The sequence below is a fragment of the Neovison vison genome, chromosome 4, assembly GCF_020171115.1.
Source record: "Neovison vison isolate M4711 chromosome 4, ASM_NN_V1, whole genome shotgun sequence".
Classification (NCBI taxonomy): Eukaryota; Metazoa; Chordata; class Mammalia; order Carnivora; family Mustelidae; genus Neogale; species Neogale vison.
The window spans coordinates 175,226,944-175,252,870 of record NC_058094.1 but is presented as its reverse complement, the minus strand read 5'-3'; the positions used below and the strand labels follow the sequence as shown (position 1 = coordinate 175,252,870).

The 25,927-nt window shown below is 36.3% G+C and overlaps 1 protein-coding gene and 1 pseudogene across 15 annotated transcripts in view; both read right to left on the bottom strand.

Moving 5' to 3' along the window:
- The window catches only part of HDAC9 (histone deacetylase 9), an 872,408-nt gene that overhangs the window by 293,155 nt on the left and 553,326 nt on the right, over positions 1 to 25,927 (bottom strand). For all 15 annotated transcript variants that reach the window (XM_044246154.1, XM_044246156.1, XM_044246162.1 and 12 more), the window contains 2 exons: positions 19,883 to 20,060; positions 1,858 to 1,991 (listed from right to left, as the gene is read on the bottom strand). In XM_044246154.1, coding sequence (XP_044102089.1) covers positions 1,858 to 1,991; positions 19,883 to 20,060 — 312 coding nt within the window. The remainder of the gene's footprint in view (positions 1 to 1,857; positions 1,992 to 19,882; positions 20,061 to 25,927) is intronic.
- Positions 12,179 to 13,406, bottom strand: LOC122904882 (annotated as a pseudogene).

Below are 25,927 nucleotides of genomic sequence, written 5' to 3'. Positions count from 1 at the left end.
TTGGTCTTCATTAAAAGCAAATCTGCTGATCTGGGCTTTCAAGTGCATTATTTGTAACTGTGTGATTGTTTACCAGAGAGACACTTATTTAGCTGACTGGGCTGAGGCTAGACTCACTCGCTCTCATCAGCCCCTCTATACTTGTGCCATTTCACCCTTGGACTGATATCACATCAATCAGTGCTGTTTTGTAAATTGAATTTTATGCTTTCAAATAATACAGGACTAAAGTAATGTGATGTATAAGGAACTGAAAAAGAAGACTGATCAGAAATGGGTAACAGATTTTTAAACGTTAAGACTAGTGTGAGCTATATTACATTCCATTTATTTCAGCACTTTGCTCCTTCCATAACCAGTATTCCTTCAGGTAATACATTTAAGGAATACCATAATCTAACAATGCATTTGAATACTGGGATCTACCACTGTTAATTGAAGTGGCTGGGGTAAGGCTCCAGGATATAATAAGGACCTGAAAGTGAAAAAATATATAAACAGCAATGCCTTAGTTGGCAAAAGCACAGAAAAAATGCCATGCTGGAAAACATCTATAGTTAATGCAAAGGTGAAACAAGAATGTTCACATGAATCAATGTTCATTAAGACCAGTTCACTACAGGTAATACTTTGTTTACTTCATACAGGATTGTGTAGACGACAGAGTGGTTTAGTCTCCAAACTGGTGAGAACTAGATTGGATTTCCTTCACTCATTTGCAAAGACTGACAACAAAACCAAAGAGCAACATGTTAAACTGTCAGTCTGTAATAACAAGGACTCTATTTGTCTTGTGAAATTCTGTAATTCTAGTCCCTAGAACAACGTTTGGGACATGGTATAGACCCGGGGCGGGGGGAATATTTTTGATCAATAAATGTTAAAGTAATGTGAAAAAAAAAAAAAAACCATGGGCGATATTTTTCTTTTAAAAATGTCTTAGACTAGGGACGCCTGGGTGGCTCAGTTGGTTAAGCAGCTGCCTTCGGCTCAGGTCATGATTCCAGTGTCCTGAGATAGAGTCCCACATCGGGCTCCTTACTCGGTGGGGAGCCTGCTTCTCCCTCTGCCTCTGCCTGCCATTCTGTCTGCCTGTGCTCGCTCTCTCTCCCTCTGATAAATAAATAAATAAATAAAATCTTTAAAAAAATTAAAAAAAATAAAAAAGTCTTAGATTCAAACATAGAATGTTAACTGGGTCTTAGACAACAATGGATATTTACAGCAATTAAATCAAACAGCTGCTGTTATATAATTTGCAAAGTTGACAACAGGAACCTTTTGGAATTGATACCATTTTTACTTCTGAAGGTCTAAGAAATAGATTTTTCAAATGAAAAATGGGAGTTGAGGAATCTGCAAAAGTGAGTCTAAAGAAATACCAATAAAAAGTACTCAAACCTCTACCATAAAAATTTAAGAACATCAACCACTTTAATTAAAAGAAGTGACTTTTCTTGGTAAAAGGACAGTTAATCTTTAAATCCGGTCATTTTAATGGGCAAATTTGGCATATATCTGAGTTCACAATATGGTTTATAATAAGAAATAACAATTACTTGGCACTTAACAGTTTGTGGAGTTTCTCAGAAAATTAACTCAGTAAATGACATGTATTTGGAAACAACCATGCTACCACGCATACCAAAAAATGCTGTTCAGTCCATCAATTTGGACTGAATCCCTACTATGTGCACAACCCAGAGTCAGAAGTGCTGTGCTACCAGGATCAATGATGGTTCATCCATGATGGTGTCTGTATGCCAGCATTAACATTTTCTGCTATCACCCAAATGAATACTAGCCTCTTTATGTGACATTTAAATAAGTAAAAGAGTATAGCAAATTGAGGATTACCTCACATTTATTTAGCAGCCCAGTTTCTTGTAGCCGTGACCAGATGCTCTGTATTCGTCCAGCATGCTCAGGGTGGGTGGTGGAATTGCCACAAATGCACTGGTGTTTCAGCATCAGGGGGTCGTAGGCAATTCCTTCAGGACAAAGAAAACACTCAAGACTGAGTAAGGATACAAGGTAATGACATGTTAGATGACAATATGACTATTCCAAAAAAGATATTCTTTTAAAAATAAATTTACAAATAGAGAAATAGTACATATTTGCAAATTCCTAGCACATAAGAACTATTTAGTCCTGTGTATCTGGATATAAATGCAAAGAAGTTTAACCCATGGATTAATCAGTACTCAGACCCTAGCTTAGTAAATCTGTAGTGATGAAGATTATAATATTTTAAGAAACTTCATATTTTTTAAAAAAACTATAATTTTACCAGTATCTTATGAAGTATGTTTAGACAGATAATTCAGTTAAGGTCAAAATTTTATCACTGAACCCACAAAATAAGCTGACTCTTTAAATTATGAATTAATTTCATGAATAATTCTAGCTTCACTTTAGATCAGGCCTTGTAGTAAACTAGAAAACTTTACAACCACTTGCCTATTCTGCTTAGCAAGTCCTTCAGAGTTGTGCAGTTTCCTCCCTACTTATTGTGTTTTTCTCAAAATTTATGCCAATCTGTAAGCAATATGGATATTGTAGACCTTATAATATTGTGGGACATTTGAAGGGTTTCTCTAAAAAAATGAGAAAGTAAAAAAAAAAAAAAACAGTGAATAAATTAATTGTACTACCTTCAGTAGAGATTCCACAGATACTTAATTAATAAAATCTGCTTTTAAATTATCATGAGTTAACATTTCATATTTTAGTTAGACCCTATGATGAGAAAGATTTTTAAAACTCTGATGAAACAAACTATTATGGATACATAAAATAGGGCTTTTAAAAGCAACAAATTATATGATAATTATAACTATGGTTAATTTTGAAAAGATTTCTACCCTTAGTCCAATTCCTTGGGGGAAAAACATGCTACTTACAAAACTGCCTGACATAAGAAATCATTTAACCAATCAAATATTCCAACAAATTACCACAGAAATACATTATCTGGGGGCATGGAGTGAGGGCAGAAGAACTCAAGATCAAAATCAAAGGGCAAAAATAAGTATCTGTTCAAGAACAGATGAAGACCAGTAATTTGTACTGTAAGGTAAGTTTAATTAATGCATTTTATTTACTTTTTGACTTACAATCTCATGTTAGAGGAATGTTACTCAAGAGGAGAAAATATTTATCTCTGAATTATTAAAATTATGCAGAATAATGACATTTGTATTTTGAAATGATGTGGTAAAAATTCTGTCTAAGAAAAAAAATGTTACTTTGCTGGTCCAAATAATATCCAATCTTAACACTCAAATGCCTTCAAAATACATCCCTATGCCACTGACTCACATTTTCATCATTAGTGCTGATCGCTCTTCTAAGCAGTACACTTGCACACTTGTCTATGCAACTGCCATCCAAAATCTCCATTTGGATGTCTAATGGTTTTTATAAAGTAAGAATGTCTCAGATTTGAGTTTATGATCTTAAGCCAAACACAGTGTCCCTCACTTAAGTAAAAGACATCATGAGCCACTGTTGCTCAAGCAAGAAACCTCAGTATCCTCTGGACAATTCCTCTCCAAAGAACCAACAAATAGTGTTTGTTTTCCCTTCAAAATACAGCTTGAATCACTCAATTATCTCTAGCCCAAATCACACACAATCCAAGGTACTATTATCTCTAATCTGAACTCCTACTAAAGTATTGTAACTGGCTACCTGACTTTATTCCATTTGCCACACCACAGCTACCTTTGCTTAAATCCTTTGGTGACTTCACTGATAAGACTATAATTTCTCAAGGCATAGAATATGATCTCCCTGATATGAGGGAGTGGTAATGCAACATGGGGGCTTAAGTGGGTAGGAGAAGAATCCATGGAACAAGATGGGATAGGGAGGGAGACAAACCATAAGTGACTCTTAATCTCACGAAACAAACTGTGGGTTGCTGGGGGGAGGGGGGTTGGGAGAAGGGAGGTAGGGTTATGGACATTGGGGAGGGTATGTGCTTTTGGGTAAATTGGAAGGGGAGATGAACCATGAGAGACTATGGACTCTGAAAAACAATCTGAGGGGTTTGAAGTGCCGGGGGGGTGGGAGGTTGGGGTACCAGGTGGTGGGTATTATAGAGGGCACAGCTTGCATGGAGCACTGGGTGTGGTGAAAAAATAATGAATACTGTTTTTCTGAAAATAAATAAATTGGAAAAAAAAAAAAAAAGAAAGGCCCTTCCCCACTTCTTCAGCTTTATCTCATATACTTCCTCCCTTGATCTCTCTTTCTCCTCCCACAAAAGCCTACCTTCCATTCTTCAAAACTATCAAAATCATACCATCCTTGGGATCTTCATACATGCTGTTCCATCTAAGACCAAAATTCTTCCTTCCTGTCCCCCGTAACTCCAGCCCTCATTTGGCTAATTCCTATTCACTCTTTAAGGCTAAATGAAGGTCTCTAAATTAGATCTCCTACTTTATGTTATCATAGCATCATCTAGGTCTTCAGAGCATTTATTACAATTATATAATTGTATAGTCTTGTTAATTGTACATTTTCTTCACTATCTGTTGAGCTCTATGAAAGTAAAGACTAGAGTTACATTATTTACCTCTGAACTCTTAGCTTCTATATACATGCTTGGAATACAATAGGTCCTCCAAAGTATTTTTAGTGAAATAAAGGAACAAATGTAAGAACTAGGGCACTTATCTCCATTATAAAGTCTTCCTTAATGAATCTAACTGGTAGATCTTCTTGGAATCCTGAAGTTTTTGTAGGCTTACTTCTTTAGTATTCAATCTTTTATTTTATATGCCTTACCTTCCTACTGGCAAGTGCCTCTATTACAGGTATTTAAGTTACTCAGTTTTGTATCTCTGCATGGCATTTTGCACAAAAAGATGAATAAATATATTTTTTAAAGATTTTATTTATTTATTGGACAGACAGAAATCACAAGTAGGCAGAGAGGCAGGCAGAGAGAGAGAGGGAAGTAGGCTCCCTGCTGAGCAGAGAACCTGATGCGGGGCTTGATCCCAGGACCCCGAGATCACGACCTGAGCCAAAGGCAGAGGCTTAACCCACTGAGCCACCTAGGTACCCCATGAATAAATATTTAAAATAAAGTCAAGGGACGCCTGGGTGGCTCAGTTGGTTAAGCAGCTGCCTTTGGCTCAGGTCATGATCCCAGCGTCCTGGGATAGAGTCCCACATCGGGCTCCTTGCTTGGCGGGCAGCCTGCTTCTCCCTCTGCCTCTGCCTGCCACTCTGTCTGCCTGTGCTTGCTCTCGCTTCTCTATCAATGACAAATAAATAAAATTAAAAAATCTTTAAAAAAAAAATAAAATAAAATAAAAATAAATAAATAAATAAATAAAATAAAGTCAAAAGATGGGGCCTGGGTGGATCAGTTAGTTAAGCGGCTGCCTTCGGCTCAGGTCATAATCCCAGGGTCCTGGGAACAAGCCCTGCGTCGGGCTCCCTGCTCAGTGGGGAAACACTTCTCCCTCTCCCACTCCCCTGCTTGTGTTCCCCCTCTCACCATCTCTCTCTCTGTGTCAAATAAATAAAATCTTTAAAAAAAAAAAAAGTCAAAAGGAAGATACACAGAAAAGGCAGAAGAGAAAATAGGCAGTTATAAAAGGTAACATTCAAAATTTAAAGATTTATAAGACATGTCTTTACAATTCAGATACATCAAGTATGTAAGTTGCTATGACATAAGAGGAACTGTTCAATACATTTTCTTCCATCCTTTCTCCCTCCCTCCCTTTCTTTTTTCACCATGATAAGTGTACTCTTTAATCCCTATCACCTGTTTTCAACCATTTTCCCCACCAACCTCCCCTCTGGTAACCATCAGTTTGTTCTCTAAAGTTAAGTCTGTTTTTTTGCTTGTCTTTTTTTTTTTTCTTTTTTCTTTCCTTTGCTTGTTTGTTTTGTTTCTTAAATTCCACATATGAATGAGACTACAGTATTTGTCTTTCTCTGACTTATTTTGGTTAGTATTATACTAGCTCCATGCTAGTTGCAAATAGCAAGATTTCATTCTTTTTATGCTGAATAATATTCTATTGTATATATATATTCAATGTATATATATCTATATACAATATACTATCCAATGTATATATGTATTCAATACACAATATATACAATATATATTCAATGCACCATATGTGTGTGTATACGTATATACGTGTATATGTATATATGTATACACGTATATACGTATACACACACACGTTTTCTTTATCTTTTCATCTATTAACGGACACTTGGGCTGCGTCCACAGTTTGGGTATTGTAAATCATGTTGCAATTAATGGGTGCATATATCCTTTTGAATTACTGTCTTTGGTTTTTCCTGGGGGTAAATATCCACTTGTGTGATTACCAGATCATAAGGTAGTTCTATTTTTAATTTTTTAAGGAATCTCCATACTGTTTTTCACAGTGGCTACACCAGTTTGCATTCCTACCAACAGTGAAGAGGGTTCCTTTTTCTCCACATCCTCACCAACAACTGCTGTTTCTTGTTTTGTTTTGTTTTAGCCATTCTGACAGGTGTGAGGTCACAACTTATTGTAGTTTTGATTTGCATTTCACTAATAATGAGTGATATTGAGCATCTTTTCATATGTCTGTTGGTCATCTATGTGTCTTTGGAGAAATGCTCATATCGTCTGTCCATTTTTAAATTGAATTGTTTTGGGTGTTGATTTGTATCAATTCTTTATATATTTTGAATACTAAACCTTTCTTGGATATGTCATTTGCAAATATCTTCTTCCATTTAGTAGGTTACCTTTTAGTTTTGTTGATTGTTTCCTTTGCTGTGCAAAAGGTTTTAATTTTTTTTTAAAAGATTTTATTTATTCACTTGACAGAGAGAGAGATTACAAGTAGGCAGAGAGGCAGGCAGAGAGAGAGAGGAGGAAGCAGGCTCCCTGCCGAGCAGAGAGCCCGATGCGGGACTCGATCCCAGGACCCCAAGATCATGACCTGAGCCGAAGGCAGTGGCTTAACCCACTGAGCCACCCAGACGCCCCAAAAGGTTTTAATTTTGATGTAGTCCCAACAGTTTCTTTGCGTTTTTATATTTCTCTTGCTTCAGGAGACAAATCCAGAAAAAAGTTGTCAGAGAAATTACTGCCTGGGCTCTCTTCAAGGATCCTTATGGTTTCAGGTCTTACATTTAGGTCTTTAATCCATTTTGAGTTTATTTTTGTCTATGGTAAAACAAAGTTGTCCCATTTCTTTTTTTTTTTTTTTTTTAAGATTTTATTTACTTATTTGACAGAGAGAGATCACAGTAGGAGAGAGGAAGGGAAGAGATCACAGAGAGAGAGGAAGGGAAGCAGGCCCCCTGCTGAGCAGAGAGCCCGATGCGGGACTCGATTCCAGAACCCTGAGATCATGACCCGAGCCGAAGGCAGCGGCTTAACCCACTGAGCCACCCAGGCGCCCCGTCCCATTTCTTTCTTATGCACAAAGCTGTCCAGTTTTCCCAATTATCATTTGCTGAAGAGACTTTTTCCCATTGAATATTCAGTCTTCTTTTGTCAAACATTAATTGACAATATAATTTGGGGTTTATTTCTAGGTCCATTTTTAAGCCAGTACCATACTGTTTAAATTACTACCACTTTGTAACATAACTTGAAATCCAGTATTGTGATACCTCCAGTTTCATTTTCATTTTTCAAGATTGCTTTGGATATTTGAGGTCTTTGTGGTTTCACACAAATCTTGGGATTGTTTGTTCTAGTTCTGTGAAAAATGCTGTTGCTGCTTTCATACAGATTACATTAAATCTGTAGTTTGCTTTGGGAAGTATAGGCCTTTTAACTGTGTTTGTTCTTCCAATTCATTAGCATGGAATGTCTTTCCGTTTCTTTGCATTGCCTTGAGTATCTTCCATCAGGATTTTATAGTTTTCAGAGTACAAGTCTTTCACCTCTTTAGTTAAGTTTATTCCTAGGTATTTTATTGGCTTTGGTGCAGTTGTAAATGAGACTATTTTCTTACCTTCTGCTGTATAGGAATGCAACAGACTTCTGTACATTGATTTTGCTTACTGAACTCATTTACCAGTTCTAATCAATTTCTGGTAAAGTCTTCAGGTTTTCTATTTATAGTGTCATGTCATCTTCAAATAGTGAGAGTTTTACTTCTTCCTTACAAATTTGGATTCCTTTTATTTCTTTATGTTATCTAACTGCTGTGACTAGTACTTCCAGTTACTATGTTGAATAAGAGTGGTGAGAGTAGATATTCTTATCTTGTTCCTGATTTAGGGGAAAACCTCTCAGTTTTTCACCACTGAGTATGATGTTGACTGTGAGATTTTTTGTTTTTATTTTTTGTTCTATATTATTTATTTGAGAGAGAGTGAGAGAGGTGGAGGACCAGAGGGAGAAGCAGACTTCCTTCCCACTGAGTAGAGAGCCCAATGCAGGGCTTGATCTCAGGATGCTAGGATCATGACCTGAGCTGAAGATAGATCCTTAACTGACTGAACAACCAAGGTGCCCCTTCTGTGAGTTTTTCACATAAAGTCTTTACTATGTTGACATATAATAGACCTATTTGGCAGATCTACTTGGCAGAGGGGTTTTTAACATGAATGCATATTGCACTTTCAAATGCCTTTGACACAGAGAAATAATTAGATAGTTTTTACCTATTATGGATGTGATACATTGCATTGTTTTGAGAATAGTGAACCACCCTTGCATCCTGTGATTAAATCCCACTTGATCATAGTATATGACTTTTTTTTAATGTAGAGTTGGGTTCAGATTGCTAATATTTTGTTGAAGATTTCTCCATATATATTCATGAGAGATACTGGCCTTTAGTTCTCTTTTTCTTTTTTTTTTAAAGATTTTATTTATTTATTTGAGTGAGAGAGAGCATGAGAGGGGAGAAGGTCAGAGAGCGAAGCAGACTCCCCATGGAGCTGGGAGCCTGATGTGGGACTCGATCCCGGGACTCCAGGATCACGCCCTGAGCCGAAGGCAGTCGTCCAACCAACTGCGCCACCCAGGCGTCCCTAGTTCTCTTTTTCTGTGATGTCTATCTGGTTTTGGTATCAGGGTGATACTGGCCTCACAGAATTAATTGGGAAGTTTTCTTTCCTATTCTATTTTCTTGGAATACTTTGTGAAGAATAGGTATTAATTCTTCTTTAAAAGTTTGGCAGACATTCTGACTGGTGTGAGGTGGTATCTCATTGAGGGTTGGATTTGTATTTCCCTGATCCCGAGTGATGTTGAGCACTTTTGGCAAGGATGTGGAGAAAAGGGAACACTCCTACACTGTTGGTGGGAATGCAAGCTGGTGCAGTCACTCTGAAAAACAGTACCACAGTTTCTCAAAAAGTTGAAAACAGAGCTACCCTACCACCCAGAAATTACACTTCTTGGTATTTACCCCAAAGATACAAATGTAGTTATCTGAAGGGGCACATGCACCCAAATGTTTACAGCAGCAATGTCCACAATAGCCAAACTGTGCAAAGAGCCTAGATGTCCATCAACAGAGGAATGGATAAAGAAGATGTGGCATTTATATATGTAATGGAATATTATGTAGCTATCAAAAAATCAAAATCTTGCCATTTGCAATGACATGAATAGAACTAGAGGGTATTATGCTAAGCAAAACAAATCAATCAGAGAAAGACAACTGTCATATGATCTCACTGATATGTGGAATTTGAGAAACAAGGCAGAGGATCAGAGAGGAAGAGATTACTGATTCAATCTCCTTACTGATAAATGGTCTATTCAAATTTTCTATTTCTTTCTGCTTCAGTTTTGGTAGGTTGTATGTTTCTAGGAATTTATCCATTTGTTCTAGGTTGTCTAATTTGTTGACATAGAGTTTTTCAAAATATTCCTCTGCAATTGTCTTAATTTCTGTGGTGTTGGTTGTTATTTCTTTTTTATTTGTGATTGAGTCCTTTCCTCTCTCTCTCTTTCTTGGATCAGTTTGTTCAAAGGTTTATTTATTTTGTCATCTATTCAAAGAACGAGCTCCTGGCTTCATGGATCTCTTCTATTGTATATTTTAGTTTCTATATCATTTACTTCTGCTCTAATCTCTATTACTTCCTTCCCTCTGCTCGTTTGGGATTTTGTTTTTTTGTTCCTTTCCTAGCTCCTTTAGGTGTAAGATTGGGTTGTTTGAGATTTTTCTTGTTTCTCATGGTAGGACTGTATTGCTATTCACTTCCCTCTTAGAACTTTTTTGATGCATCCCAAAGGTTTTGGAATGTTATGTTGCCATTTTCATTTGCTTCCATGCAATTTTTTATTTCTTCCTAGATTTCTTGGTTGACCCATTCATTGTTCTGTAGCATGTTATTTAATCTCTGTGTATTATTTGTGGTCTTTCCAGATTTTTCTTGTGGTTGATTTCTAATTTCATAAAACTGTGATCAGGGAAGATACATGGTATGACTTCAATCTTTTTTAATTTCTTGAGGCTTCTTTTGTGGCCTAACTTGTGATCTATTCTGGAGAATGTTCCCTGTGCACCCAAAAAGAATGTGTATTCTGCTGTTTTAGGATGGGATATTCTGAATATGTCTGTTAAGTCCATCTGGTAGAGCATGTCATTCAAAGTCACTGTTTATTTGATTTTCTGTTTGGATGATCTGTCCTTCTATGTAAGTCGGGTGTTAAAGTCCTCTACTATTATTGTATTACTATTGATTATTTATTCTATTTTTGTTTTATGTATTTGGGTACTATCATGTTGGGTGCAAAAATATTTAAAATTGTTATATACTCTTGTTGGATGTTTAACATTTTCAACTATAATTTCAAACTACATAAAAGATATATTAATGATAACAGACACAAAAACTACAGCATCTCTCATTGTGAAAACATGTTTTCTTAAGACTAGAGATTTTAATCAAGTTGGTTAATTTTTCTATTTCATCTCTTGACGTACCTAACTTTAGCTCCATAATACTGTTTCTCTTTTAATAACATTTTCTCCATAAACCACTGCAAAAAATGTAATAAAACAGGTTATGGTACCTGGAAGTTATTGCCAAGTATCTGGAGATTATAATACAAAGTCCAGAAGCTCTTGGAAAGACACCTGAATTTAAGGAGAAATAAATAAAGTGTGGAACTCTAAACATCCACTTACTCATCTTAATGATGTAACAATGAGGTGTTAACAGGTAGAGTGCAAGGTAAGACTTTAACCTCATCCTTCATCTCCATTCCTTTCCTCTTTCTTTTATTCAGAAACAAAGATCTTCAGTGTGAGAAACAAGCCTGCCCTTTTCATTGGGATTCATATGGAATTCTACTTTTCTTTGACTCTTTCTGCCCTACTGGTTACCGTTTGCAACATAAGCCAATGGATCAATCTCTCTCTCTTGATCAGTTTTAACAAGAGTTAAATAAGGATTTGGGAAAATATACACAGGAGTCTTATCATAAAGTCTTTAACTGTAATTTAAAGCCTAGAAGTTCATTTTCCATCAAAAAAGATTTTACTACATTTTCTAGATATGCTTAGACTCTACTTTCTCTGGCATTCAGTTTTATTAAATAAGTTTTTGAAGCACCTACTATCTATTTTTTCCTTTTCTTAATCATTATTTGTAGTTAAGTCATTATTTATCCACAGAAACCATTCCTGTTTAAAGGTTTATATCCAGTGTCACATTATACTGTTAGGTTGAGTCTATTTCGGTCTATGAGTTAAGCTGAGTCTAGAATCTTTAATCCTAAAACACCTAATCCTGATTCCTAATTCTTAACATTCAACTTTGTATTTTCTTTCTGGCAATTGCCTGAGGTTTTACACCTTCTCAAGGTATCTGCTCAACTACAGTTATTTAACATCTTACAGGGCCAAAAGACAGAGATTTAACAGGATACATATAGATAGCATGATATCTTTCCTGAAAGATGTAAATGCAATAAATAGTCACTGGATGTTCATTATGATCTGGGTGCCAGAAATTTTTTTTTTTTTTTTTTTAAGAAAGAGCACTCTTTTTATTGGAGAGGGCTTTTCATATGACCAACAGATGAAGGCAGCCCAGTCGCATCCCGCATATCACACTCAAAAAGGAACATAGGAGTGGTATACTAGAGACAGAGCTTCTCAAGTGTGCTTCCTTGTATTTTTTATAAGGAGTATTTTCCTTATTTTAAGTCTTTATTTGTTACTTTCTTTCTATGTTCTCTCATGGCCATCAGACCAGCTTCTATACAGACTGCCTTGATGTTGGCACCAGACAGGTCATCTTTAGCCATGATCAAGTCGCCCACAGTTACATTATCAGCTAGCATTATCCTGCTTGTGTGGACCTCAAAGATGTGCTTTGTAGTGTTTTCTTTGGGGAGGAAGAACTCAATCTTTCTGTCAATGCAGCCTGGTCTAATAAGTGCTGGATCCAAACTTCCTATTTGGTTTGTGGCCATGATAACTTTCATGTCACCCCTTGAGTCAAATCCATCCAACTGATTCAACAGTCCAAAACTGTTCTAGTCCAAAACTGAATTCCTCTCTTACCACTGGCATTTAGTCATACCTTTTTGTTCCAATTGCATCAGTTTTATCAATAAACATATGGATGGTACATGTTCTTCAGCAACGCAAAACAATTCCCAAATGAGTACCTAGGCATCACCTAGGTACTTCTGAGTAAGTTCAGAGCCAACCACTTTCAAGAAAGGGGCTAAGGTTTGGTTTGCTACTGCTTTGGCTAATAAGGTTTTACCTGTGCCAGGTAGATCATATAATGACCTCCTTTGGCGTATTTATACCCATTTCTTCATCAATATTCAGGATGAGTAGAGAGGAAACTCCAGTTTCCTGAATTTCCTGGATTTGGTTGACCAACCCCCCAATATCAGCATAGGTTTCCTGAGGGCTCTTTTCTACCTTCATCACTGTGACCAAAGGATCCCTGTCAAACATGAGCAGTGGATGAGTATGACTGAGCAGCTTGGTTCCAGCAGATGTTGTCTTTTACAAAGCAAAGAATGCTGATGTAGTGCTTTGAGCCCACAGATATAGACATGATGGCATTACGGTCACCAGTGATCTCTTCCAAGGTTCCTAGCCATGTGAGGATCCCTCTCAGATCACCCATCTGATCTTTCCTCCTCTTACTTTTCTTCTAAAGGCTTCATTTTTTCCTGGTTTCTAATGAATTCTTCCTCCATGAGAAGGTAGTCTTTAATTCTAACTTCAACAATTTTAACAGGCACTGAGTATGAGGTGTCACCAGTGCCAGCTTGCTGGCAGCATCTGGTCCCTTTGTTTTCTTCTTCTTTCTCCCACTTTAGTTGGTACAGGAGGTTTGGATTTCTTGGTTTTTTTGTCCTTGTCACGTTTCTTGCCAGCTCCAGGGCCATGAGCACCACTCTGACTCTGATCCATCTTGCTTCAGCCACTCGAATCCTGGGTGCCAACAATTTCATTTTATTACACTTAATTCATGATCTAATAGTCAAGATGAGGCATGTATAAATATAGTTACATGACATGTTTCTTAAAAACTCTGTATAGTAAAAAAGAAAAAAAAAATGTACGGGGCTAGGAGGTCAACCTCTTAAGAATATTTTTTCAAAAACTTTAAAAAGACCTGAAATGGGTGGAATTACTAAAATGGATATTAAATGCTATCTTGAACCAAGGGTCATTTCTAATAACCTCCACTTCAACCTACAGTTAGCTATTATACTTTTTATTCATAATTCTAGTCTATCCATAAAGCTTACCTTGCCTTTTTGTTCTTTTTTCTTTTCTTTTTTGAAGATTTTATTTATTTATTTATTTATTTCACAGAGAGAGAGAGACAGTGAGAGAGGAAACAGAAGCCAGGGGACAGGGAGAGGGAGAAGCAGGCCTTCCACTGACCAGAGAGCCCAAAGCAGGGCTCAATCCCAGGACCCTGGGACAATGACTTGAGCCAAAGGCAGATGCTCAACAACTGAGCCACTCAGGCACCCCTTGCTTTTTTGACTATATCTACTGTACTCTTTATATTCTAATATCTATAATACTTGTTATAATAGCTTTCAACAGGTACACGTAAATGAAATTACCTGTTTAATTATTAATTGAGAAACTTGATTTGTCCAGCAAAAAAATAAAAATATCCAAAAATGATTGTTTAAAATTTGCTAAACTATGTCTCTGAGTAGATAAAAAGAATTTCTAAGACTTATAATTTTTATGTAAATCATCCTATCAAGAGTATCAGACAGCTAGAAGGGAAATTGATGGAAGAAATCCCACCTTAGGCTTTCCAACTAATACTATATGAGCTAGTCTGTTGAAACCTAGGAACTGAACTAGTATTGTCATTCAACAGCATAGCCAAAGAGGAGATTCAACCAGCATATAATTGGAAAAAAGTCAAATCAAACAGAATTCACTATACTTGCTGGCAAATACCTAGAAAGATTTCTCTATATTCAAGAATGAGTGAGCAAAGACATACAAAAAAATACAAACAAAACCCAGGGCCTATGAGAATAAGCTACAGAAACTGTAAAGGGAACATCATTCCTACTAGTTAGATCACTGACTATGATTTACTATAGGAACCAAAATAAAATTTTAGAAAACTTTTTGACATCCTCAAATGTCAAAAGACATTGGCCCTATAAAATCTACACTGCAGGCAACAAAACAGGAATTTACATTTCAAGAAACCAAATCACTGCTACTGAATATAAACTTAGAGATGTACATAAGGAAAGGAAAATACAGAAGTCAGAGAAGATATAGCTGAACAAAAAGTTGTGATTTCCCTCAAGGAGGAATTCACAGTTATTAAATGATAGGAATAATTAAAGAATTTTTCCATAATTAGAAAGAGACATGTATATGAGCATGTAACTGCAAATGTTCATCATAAAGATGATTTGTTTGTTTAATTAACAAGACAAAGAAAACATACTATAAGGCTACAGAAAAGAATTAACAGGCAGCCCACAAAGGGACTTCATACCAGTATGAATTCAGACTTCCTGTCAAAGCTAAACTGAAACTGTCCAAATGCTTAAGCATTTGACCGTATTTCTAGACCTTTCAGACAAAAAGAGATGTGCCCCAATAACTCTGTGTCCAAGTATGTGTGAAGGTAAGAAGGATGACACTGTTAGACATAAAAAAGTCAAAAAATTAAAAATATAAATATATATAAATATGTATAGATTATATATTTACTTATAAATACATATGCTATATGTTATGATATAATGTATGTGATCAAGTTCAATTAATCATCTGAATAAACAAAATAGCTACTTTTACCATCTTCAGTGAGATTTAGATGAGCAATTTTTCAAAGTTTTTCAGGAGAAATTTCAAGCATGTATACTGGAAGACATTAATTTCAAAACTGATTATCTTCCCAAAAGAAATTTTCCTTACTCATAAGCTTAAGGCATTTTTCCCAAAAGAAATCAACCTCTCCATTCTGATATAGGTGATCAGAGAAGTTGCTCTGAGAGGTCTTAAAGTACACACACACACACACACACAATTATACATATACACATAAACTTACAAATACACACATACACAAATATGAATACAAACACACATATAACTTTTCTTCTGTTAAAGACAGTCACATAGGAAGAGGAAAACATACTGAAGATAAATCCATATTTTACTTATGGTTACCTCTCAGTGATGGAATAATGGGTGATTCTCCTATACAGTTTTCTAGATTTACCAAATTGCCTTCAATGAACATATATCCTTTTTCTCTAGTTAATAAAAATATGCTACCCCAAAATTTCACTTAATGTACTAATGATATTTTTTGTAAAATTTTAGGTAGTTCATGTCTAATCACTCTCATTTCATTCAGTTCATTTGTTTGTTGATTTACTTGTTTATTATACAGTAAATATATACACTAAGCATTTTCCATGTGCTAGCCATGTACCTAAGTACTGGGAATAGAGAAACAGAAAGACAGTCTCTTTCCTCATGGAGAGACCACTGGAACACAATGCCTGAAATAAATAATAACAGCATTTGAGGAAAAATCCAGTTTGTTATGAGAGATCAGAATAGATTTAATTTGGATTTAGCTGACCAAGCAAGGCATCCTGAAGGAAATAACATATAAACAAAAACAGGGATTAATTGGAGCCTGACTAGAGAAAATATCTTTCATAGGAAGGAAGGAAGGAATAGAGGGAGGGAGAGATGTTGGAAGGTAGGCCAGTGCTGCTATTCTCACACTGAAATGTTCAAATGTATTTCATTTTCCATCACACTGTTTTACCCACTAAGCACCAGTTTAAAAATTCTTTTAACTAAATTATTTTTAATGGCTTTCACAATGCTGGTTCAGTTTGAGTAATATAATCCTATTCACATTAGATACTGACTAACAAGATAATATTACAAAGAAGGAATTTCTCACAGATTCTGTAAAGCAGCCTAGGGCTGAAAGACAGAAGATCTTAAATTGTACGGGGTGATAGGAAAGATAAAACCAATCAATTCATTTGCCATTAAAATTTTGTTTCAGTGAATCCCATTTGGTACAACTATGTCATATACTATCAATGACCTGTTGTGAGTCATGGTCAAGCCTCATTTCTGTTAGGAACAGCTGAGCAGAAGAGACAGCTATGGTAAAAAAGACAAAATACACTGTCCTTTCCTTAATTACCAGAATTCATATACACAATAATTCTTGGCTTTAAACAGAACAGAAAACCCACCTCTTAAATTTAATATTATTTTTAAAAAAATATTATTACTCACTACAATATAACATAAAATCCCTTTAAATGAATATGTGGCAACCTGGCTCTACAATACATTCTTCCTTATCACTAGCAGCATCATGATCGTAAGCTCTTCTTGTCCATCCTAGAAATGTCCTTACCAGGCATTCTGTAAGGCCACCAGGTAGTCGCTACATATTAGTCCATTTCTTGGTCCATTCAAGTCCTCAGAAGAAACAGACTGAACACTTTATCTTTCAACAACTGACTAATTCAGACAACTTCCTCTGGGAACACTGATTGGTTCTTTTCAAAAAGGGAGTGGTATGGCTGCTTTATCTGGCTGCTGAGAATCTACATGGAAGGTGCAAGTTTGAAAAGGTATGCCTTGAAAATTATGTGAGTTAACTATTAAATAATTTAAGTTACAGCAAGAAGTACAGCTCTCACAGGACACGTGTGAGCAAATCACCTTTACGAATTATTTGTTTTCTACTCCTTTTTAGTGGAACAGCTACTGAGTACATGAGACTGTGTAACTTTCTTTTGAAAAAAAAACAAAGAAAAACTAAATATTCCCAAGGAACATACTTGAATGTCACTTTTGATTTTTGAATGCATCTACAACAAATAGATATTAAAAAATCAAATGAAAAGGAATTTAATGCTACTTCTAAAAAGAAATAAAGATACTTCTTTTCAAACATACTACTTACGAGTTCACCTTTGAAATCAAGATCATTAGAAACACTAAAATCTTGTGCATTTTTTTTTTTTTAAAGAGAGAGCAATCACACATATGCATGTGAGTAGGGGAAGGGGCAGAGGGAGAGGGAGAGAGAGAATCCTAAGCAGATTCCATGTACCTGAGAGGGGACTTAATCTCATGACCCTGACGATCATGACCAGAGCAGAAAACCACTTAATCAACTGAACCACCCAAGTGCGCCTAAAATCCCATTTTTTTAAGTGTTTTTTTAATCACTAGCCAAGAAATGTGCCCTATCAAGTCCATTAAACATGAAAATAATCTCAAGTTGATTTTCCTACTTGTGTTTGGAATACAAACTCTGATAAATACTAGGATGCTGACATTGTAAGAAAGAAACTAATGATCTAAAATGACCCAGCACTTGGTTTGAATGATTAGGTTGTTTGTCATGCTTATGTTAATAGGTTTATAGTCCAGTCTTTCACCTGGGCTTTTTTTTTTTTTTTAAAGATTTTATTTATTTATTTGACAGACAGAGATCAAAAGTAGGCAGAGAGGAGGAAGCAGGCTCCCCGCAGAGCAGAGAGCCCGATGTGGGGCTCGATCCCAGAACCCTGAGATCATGACCTGAGCCAAAGGCAGCGGCTTAACCCACTGAGCCACCCAGGCGCCCCTCACCTGGATTTTTCTAAGCCCTAACAACTCTGTCCATCTGGCAACACTGTTTTCCTCAACTTGTAGTATCATTCTAATATTCAAGGAACGTGCTTTATTCATATTGAAAGAACATCTAAAAGCAGAGGAAAGGCCAAAGCATGTCAGGAAAGGGCCACTGCTCTTAACTTAGAAAAGAAAATCAATAGGATTTCAATAGCAGACAGTAAAATACATGGGAACAGCACCATGAAACTTTATAATTAAAGTTCACTTAAAAATTAAGGAAATGATTTTGAGTGAGTGGAATTGTCATTATGACAAGATGATTACTGCTCTGTCTTCTCTGAAAGTTATAGCTAAATAAAAAATACTTTCAGGAAAAAGAACTTAGAAGAATATAATTCTTGAAGGCTACCGATCTGAATGGCTACTAAAAGTATTCCTCTACATTATATATCTGGTTTTGAGCAAACACTCTCTAAAAATGAAGGCGAGAATCAGGCATGACTGATCCAAGAAGCTTCTGCTGACACTGGGTTGTAGTCCTGGGTTTTCTGCGATACCAGGGCAGGTCTGCTATGCTCTCAGAAACAGAGGGATCCAAGGCAGTGGGTAATGTGGTGCAAGAAATATATGCAAATATACCCAGCCTATAATGCCTACGATGGAATGCTCGCTTGTGGTATAACACCTTATAAAAAGCAGTTCCTTTGCCTACTTATTAAAGAGGTCCCTCAAAGTTAAATAACTTGGCCATTCCATTCATTGATTTTTAAATAAGATGATATCAAGGCTTGGGAATGTGATTTTAGAAAAAGTGGTTTAACTTTTCCAAACACAAAGGGTTACATGAGGTCACTAAAGCCCAAAAACAAACTCTGAATCCTGAAAATTGATTCAAAAATAAATCAGATAACCTGTGAGAGCCTTTGAGAGAAGGTGCACATGAATATTCCCCTTACTGCATCCAAGTTATGGGCCCCTTAGGGATACAGTATCTTTCATTTGATCAGCTTCAAGTTTGAGAACATGGATATCTTCTGGACCCCAGTTTTGTGACGACAGAAAGGAGTATTTATCCACATGGATATTTACAGCAGAGTTCCTATGGAGAGTGAATAGCACCCCTTTTTTGTGTATGTTCCAGACTTGACCTTCCTCTGGCCTTGGAATTATCTGGTTTGTTTTCCTCTGTAGCCAGGTTCTAAAATATCAAACACAGCTGTAGGCAAAGGAAGAGGCTGGTCAAATAGCCCACCCAGAGGTGCCATAATAAATAGAAATGGAACTAATGCATGTAGCATTAAACAAGGTTTGACTTGGCACCACTCTCTCCCAGGAGTCATGTGTATGGCAGGTCAGAAGAAAACAATGAAACAAACAAAACAACATGAAAAACAAACTGGGGGATAGGCATGCTTTAGAGTCAAATGAAGCTGAACATCATAAATTTCCTAGTGGCCACGACAACTAGGAGGAAGAGATGGAGGAACATTGCTAAAGAATGTTGTAGGGATTTTGTTTCCAAAAGGGACCTATGCACCTGTTGATGTGTTTTCCAGGCCCTTGAATGATAACAATTTATGAGGCTATTAATACTAAGCCCAAGATTTATCAGATGTGCTGTTTGTCTTGTGGCCAATATAACCTCATAAAATTTGGGTTGCATTGGGTTAAAACAGAGTGTTCTGCTATTGGAGTTATTCAGAGCATTTAAATCGCCTAATCCTACAAGAACGGTGCATTTAGCCTGCCTATTAGGGAGAGTCTTTAGGGATTCCTACCAGTTGCAGAGCCAGGCTGGAGGGGGCCGTCCATTGCTGGATGAGGTAAAATGGAGGCAGCAGGGGAGGAATGTGTCCTGGAGAAAAGACGATGTTTCTCTAATCCATCCATGCCAACCACAGCCAGCTGAGCTTGGTGCACTGAGAGCGCACGTGTGTGCTGGGGCTCCAGGAAGGGCTGTTGCCAAGAAAAGAGCACAGCAGAAAGAAACATGAGACAAGCATTGAGGGAGACACTGAGAATGACGTGTAAACAAATTAAGTTCATCAGGTCAGAGACATAATAAACGGTGTGAAGGAAAAAGAAAAAAAATAGAGAGAAAAAACAAGATCTAGTTAATAAATCCATTCAACAGATGTTTTCACACTGACTGCCAGGGCTGTCTGACTGGCTGAGGAGGAGGTGATGGCAGGAGGCCTGTCAATTTGAACTGATTGAAAGAAACAGACCTTTAACCTCAAGAGGAACATTGCCTTAGATTCATTTCCTATCTTGATAGCAATGTTTTGAATATCGCTCTAGAATTTTTGCAACACAAAGTAGGAAAACAATTTAGCTGCTTTCAAATTGCCAATAAGGCTCAATACTGAAAATTCTATCTTGAATTTACTAATATTGCTAATAAAATTTAAGGGAGCCTAAAAATTACCAATTAAATGGCTATGTTTTAATACCTTTCAATTTTCATATTATGGTATAATCTCAATACTATAAAATATATATATATATAAATATATATGTAATCTCAATACTATAAAAATGTTTAGTTTCTTTAAAGAGCATTAAATATATAATCTTGGTGATTTAACAATTTTAACATTCTTCATGCTTAAGTTATCAAATCCAAAAGCCAGGGTTTGGAAGTTCCTGGAAGATGCACTAAGGCTGCTTCTCTGTCTCTAAAAAAAAAAAAAGGCAATTAAGTTACGAAATCAAAGAGCCAGAGTTTGGAAGTTCCTGAAGATTCACTTAGCCTATTCCTCCATCTCGAACAAAGACAATCTCTAAAACACAGACAGGCAGCTAATTTACCTATCAATATTACATAGAGAATATCTTCCCTCTTCTTTAAAATCATGGAATTCATAACCTTCATGCTGCTTTTTACACTTCTTTCCTTTTCCATATTCTGAACATTGAAAATAGCTGAACATTGATCCAAAAGATGATTACCACATGCCACAGATAAAGAAACTGATATTCCAAAAGATTAATAAAGTTTTTTTTAAGTATAAGAGTAATATCTTCTAATTTTAAAATTTTACATGACTTTCTGCTTTGATCTACCTGGATAGCATTTTCTCTTTCAAGACTTGATACACACATCACTCCTCCTTAGTGAGGATTTGCCTTATCCTTCCTGTTACTAACCTAACCCAACTGCTAGTACCCAACATGCGCCATTATATGTGACACTTGTATTTCTATATAATGCAAGTCTTGTTACCTCCTAGGTGTATAAATTACCCACTTAGAATGCTAACAAATCTACATGCAACACAACTGTATTCAATGCATACTGCATCATTTTATATCATCACAACTTCCCCTGTATATGAGTTAATGCTGCATATAAATGTGAAACTTATGATTATAAATATATAGTTATAGACCATAGGCTAAGACTACTCAGTTTTCAAAAAATAGTAATTATTTAAAATTAATTTTAAAATACGTTATAGTTAACATATATATATATATGTTGTTACTGCTGTTTTGCTCTAACTGAACCATCAATCAATTGGAAGACATTTGTCACATGCTCAGGCTTTGAGCACTGGCTTTGATAAGGATGGGTTGGTCAGGATCTAGTTCTAGTTATAATAGGTTTAATATTTTGACAAGAGTCTAACTCTCTTGTTTTCTTGAGTGTCTCCATCTTCAATGCCCTGAGGATACAATAAATAGTAAGGTTGACATGGAGTTGATACTCAGAGGGAATGCAAATTTATAATTATGACTTCGGGAATTTTCTTTGGGGAAAAGGGACTTTGCTGCGTATGATCTAAAATGCATGGGAAAAAATATACCTGAATGTAATCTCCATCCTTTCTGTCTCTTCCTACTGTAATCTCTTTAACCCTCATCTAACCTAATGCCAAAGTCCATTGATTGATCACCCTATTTCTAAGACAATCCATCGTATTCCTTCCTGCAAGAATTCTCTTCCAAATACCCTCTGTAAGGAAGTCGTCACAAAACTCTCTGAAAAAACGAAGGTTTAAAGAACTTCCTCAGCCTGGCATTTGGGCTCTCTGACCTGAGGGTACCTGCATTCTCAACATTATGTTTTCTATTCCTTTTCTAGGTTCCAGCCAAATCCTAACTACTGTATAACAAATGTTCTCCCCAGGAGTACATTCTGATTATTATGTTGAGCCTTTTTTATGTTTATTACCTAGTTAGGATACAGATACTAAGTATTTCTAAGTATAATGCAATTATAAATATTATATAATGAGTGCTATATAAGATAAATGCAGAGTGCCATGAAAAAATGTAAAGAAATATCTGATACAGAGGTTGAGGCAACTTTCATTTAAGAATGTGATGTTTAATTTGAGTTGTGGAAGACAAGCTGAATACATATTATAAGCAATCATAACACAGTAAAACCGAGGAACGACGAGTGAAAAATATAAGAAAATAGAGACAAGACAAAACAATTACCAAAGGACAATACTCTGAAATTATTTAGTGTTGGAGCCAAGAGATAATGAAGGAAATGAATGATTTCGGGATTATTTTTCTTCTGTACTTTTATGAGGCTTCCAAACTTTCTACATACCACCCGTATTAAAACTTTAATTAAGAAAAATAGTAAATGTTTTTAAAAATAAACAGTTGAGACTTAGACCCAAGAGCAGACATAGGTCAAATATTTTTGAACCTCTACTTCAAAAAGGACTAAAGAAGAGAGAAAAGTTCTTTCACTTTCAAAAGAGTCGACTACATTATACACTTTTACAAATGAAGTATGAATTTTAATGTATGGGGGAATCTTGACTATCCAGCAAGACACAATTTATTATGCTGCATATCTGACATCAAAGTATCACAAAATGGTAAGCCACTTTTATTTCAGATGGGTATTGCTCCTCAGCAATAAAAAACTTCCTGCTTGATGCTGAAAAGTGAGGTAGTATTTTCCTATTATAGCTGGAATAGACTGAAGTGTTTCACTAAAGCTTTTATTTCTATAAACAATTTTAATGAGAGGTAATTTTGTCCATGGTTATTTTTCATAGTTCTAAGTATAAAAGTATATATTTCTCTGCTGTGTTGTCAGGAAAAGTAAAATGTTGAAGAGTACAAAACCCATTGTTATTAAAAATTAGATGGATACCCAAGTTAAACTTTCATCTATTGACCCCCAATGAAAAATGCCCATTAAGTGAATAATAACTCTCTCACTTCAAGAAAGCATTTTTGATAATTTTTTTTTTAAAGATTTTATTTATTTATTTGACAGTGAGAGATCACAAGCAGGCAGAGGCAGGCAGAGAGAGAGGAGGAAGCAGGCTCCCTGCTGAGCAGAGAGCCCGATGTGGGCCTCGATCCCAGGACCCTGAGATCATGACCTGAGCCGAAGGCAGCGGCTTAACCCACTGAGCCACCCAGGCGCCCGATAATTTTGTTTTTTTTAGATTTTATTTATTTGACAGAGATCACAAGTAGGTGGAGAGGCAGTAGAGCGAGAGAGGAGGAAGCAAATTCCCTGCTGAGCAGAGAGCCCGATGTGGGGCTTGATCCCAGGACCCTGGGACCATGACCTGAGCCAAAGGCAGAGGCTTTAACCCACTGAGCCACACAGCCACCCCAAGAAAGCATTTTTGATTAAAATTTTTAAATATACTATATTGAGTCTGTTTCCTCTTTTTTTTTTTTTTTTTTTAAGATTCTGTTTATTTGCCAGAGAGAGAGAGCACACACACAAGCAGGAGTGGTGGCAGGCAGAGGGAGACACAGGCTCCCCACTCAGCAAGGAGCCCAATGCAGAACTCAATCCCAGAGTCCTAGAATCAGGAGCAGAGCGGAAGGCAGATACCCAACGGAGCCACCCAGGTACCTCACTGAGTCTGTTTCTTAAGCATATATTAGTTGTCCTTTTTTCAGGTGATTTAATTGGGGATTTGGTTTCAACTGCTTACTTTACCAGATGGTCATTCTGGGAAATTCTTTCAGGTTACTGAGATGTGTAAGTCAACCTTTTGTTATATGAAGTAAGTTGTCTAAGGCCACTATGCCTGAACATCATCTGTCTCCCCCCACTGATAAAAATTGTAAATTACCTTCACAAAGGAGTTATTATGCACCTATTTTGTAAATTCTTTTATAAATTCTCTTATGCCTAATAAGATGTCAATGTTACTGAGGTCTTGGCCTTTCTAAATCATGGGAGACAGGGATTAAAAGTAGATAGGAAAGGTCTTAGTTCTCTGTATGAAAAGCACAATGTGGGCACCTGGGTGGCTCAGTGGGTTAAGCCGCTGCCTTCGGCTCAGGTCATGATCTCAGGGTCCTGGGATAGAGGCCCGCATCGGGCTTTCTGCTCAGCAGGGAGCCTGCTTCCCTCTCTCTCTCTGCCTGCCTCTCTGTCTACTTGTGATCTCTGTCTGTCAAATAAACAAATAAAATCTTTAAAAAAAAAAAAAAAAAAAGAAAAGCACAATGTTCTCCCTTAAAGTGAAATATTTATTTGGGGGTGGCTTGTTAACAGAGATTAAGAGGTAATAAAGCCCCTAGGCAGAGGCAACTTGAAGGTTCTATTTTTTTGTAATAGCAGTGATTTTTCTTTACATGTGTTGGGTTTGGTTTTGCTTTCTTGTTGCCATTGCTCAGGGACCTATTTCATGACTTCTGTGTTTTCATTTTGTTTCAGATGGTTACATTTGGTTCCAGACATGTGGGTGGTTGCTAATTATGTGCTCTGATCAATATCATTAGGCAACCTCAGCAACAGCCAATACAAAATTAAAAATGATACTGTTTAATCTTTGAAGTAATCATAGAAATAATCAGAATTATCTGAATTACTTTAATAAAAGATATGACCTGGAAGAAAAAAAAAGGTTCATGGGAAAATAATTATGAAAAACAGTTAAAATTCTATTTCCAAAGTTATTTCTTTAACAATGTATGTTCCTTCTTTTTTGGCATTATGAGCAAATTTAATTTCTTGATTCACAACATTTTGAACTTCAGAAGTCTCGCTTTTCAGAAAATTAGAATTGTAGATATCCCTAGAGCTTATCTTATAAAATGCCAAGGGCTGGTGGAAATTTACATCTTCTAAAGTCTTTGTATTATTCAGGATGGGTGTGGGTATGTAAATACTGGTTAACTTAAGACTTTTTATTAACATGCATGTTAATAATTTAAAGATAGTTACTAAATAAATAAAAATTATGCACATAACTTTAAAATAGACAAAAAAATCTTGAAAAAGAGAAATCGGAACCCCCCTGCACGGCTGGTGGGAATGCAAAACAAGTGCATCCACTCTGGAAAACCTCCCACTGAAAGGTTTCTCAAAAAGTTAAAACTAGAACTATCCTACAATCCAGCAATCACATTACTAGATATTTACCCAAAGAATACAAAAATACTAATTCAAAGGAATCAAAGGGATACATGTGCCCCAATGTTTACAGCACCATTACCTACTACAGCCAAACCATGGAAACAGCTTACATGTCCATCAACTAATGAATGGATAAAGAAGTTGTGTGTGTGTGTGTGTGTGTGTGTGTGTATAAAATCTACAGTGGAATAATACTCAGCCATAAAAAATGAAATCTTGCCACTTTTAACAGCAGGGATGGAGGTAGAGAGTATTATGCTAAGTGAAATCAGTCAGAGAAAGACAAACACCATATGATTTCACACATATGTGCAATTTAAGAAACAAAACAAACGAGTGAAGGGGGAAGAGAGGAAAGCAAACCAAGAAACAGACTTTTAACTAGAGAGAACAAACTAATGGTTAACAGAAGGGAGGTAGGTACGGGAATGGGTAAAATAGATGATGGGGATTACGGAGT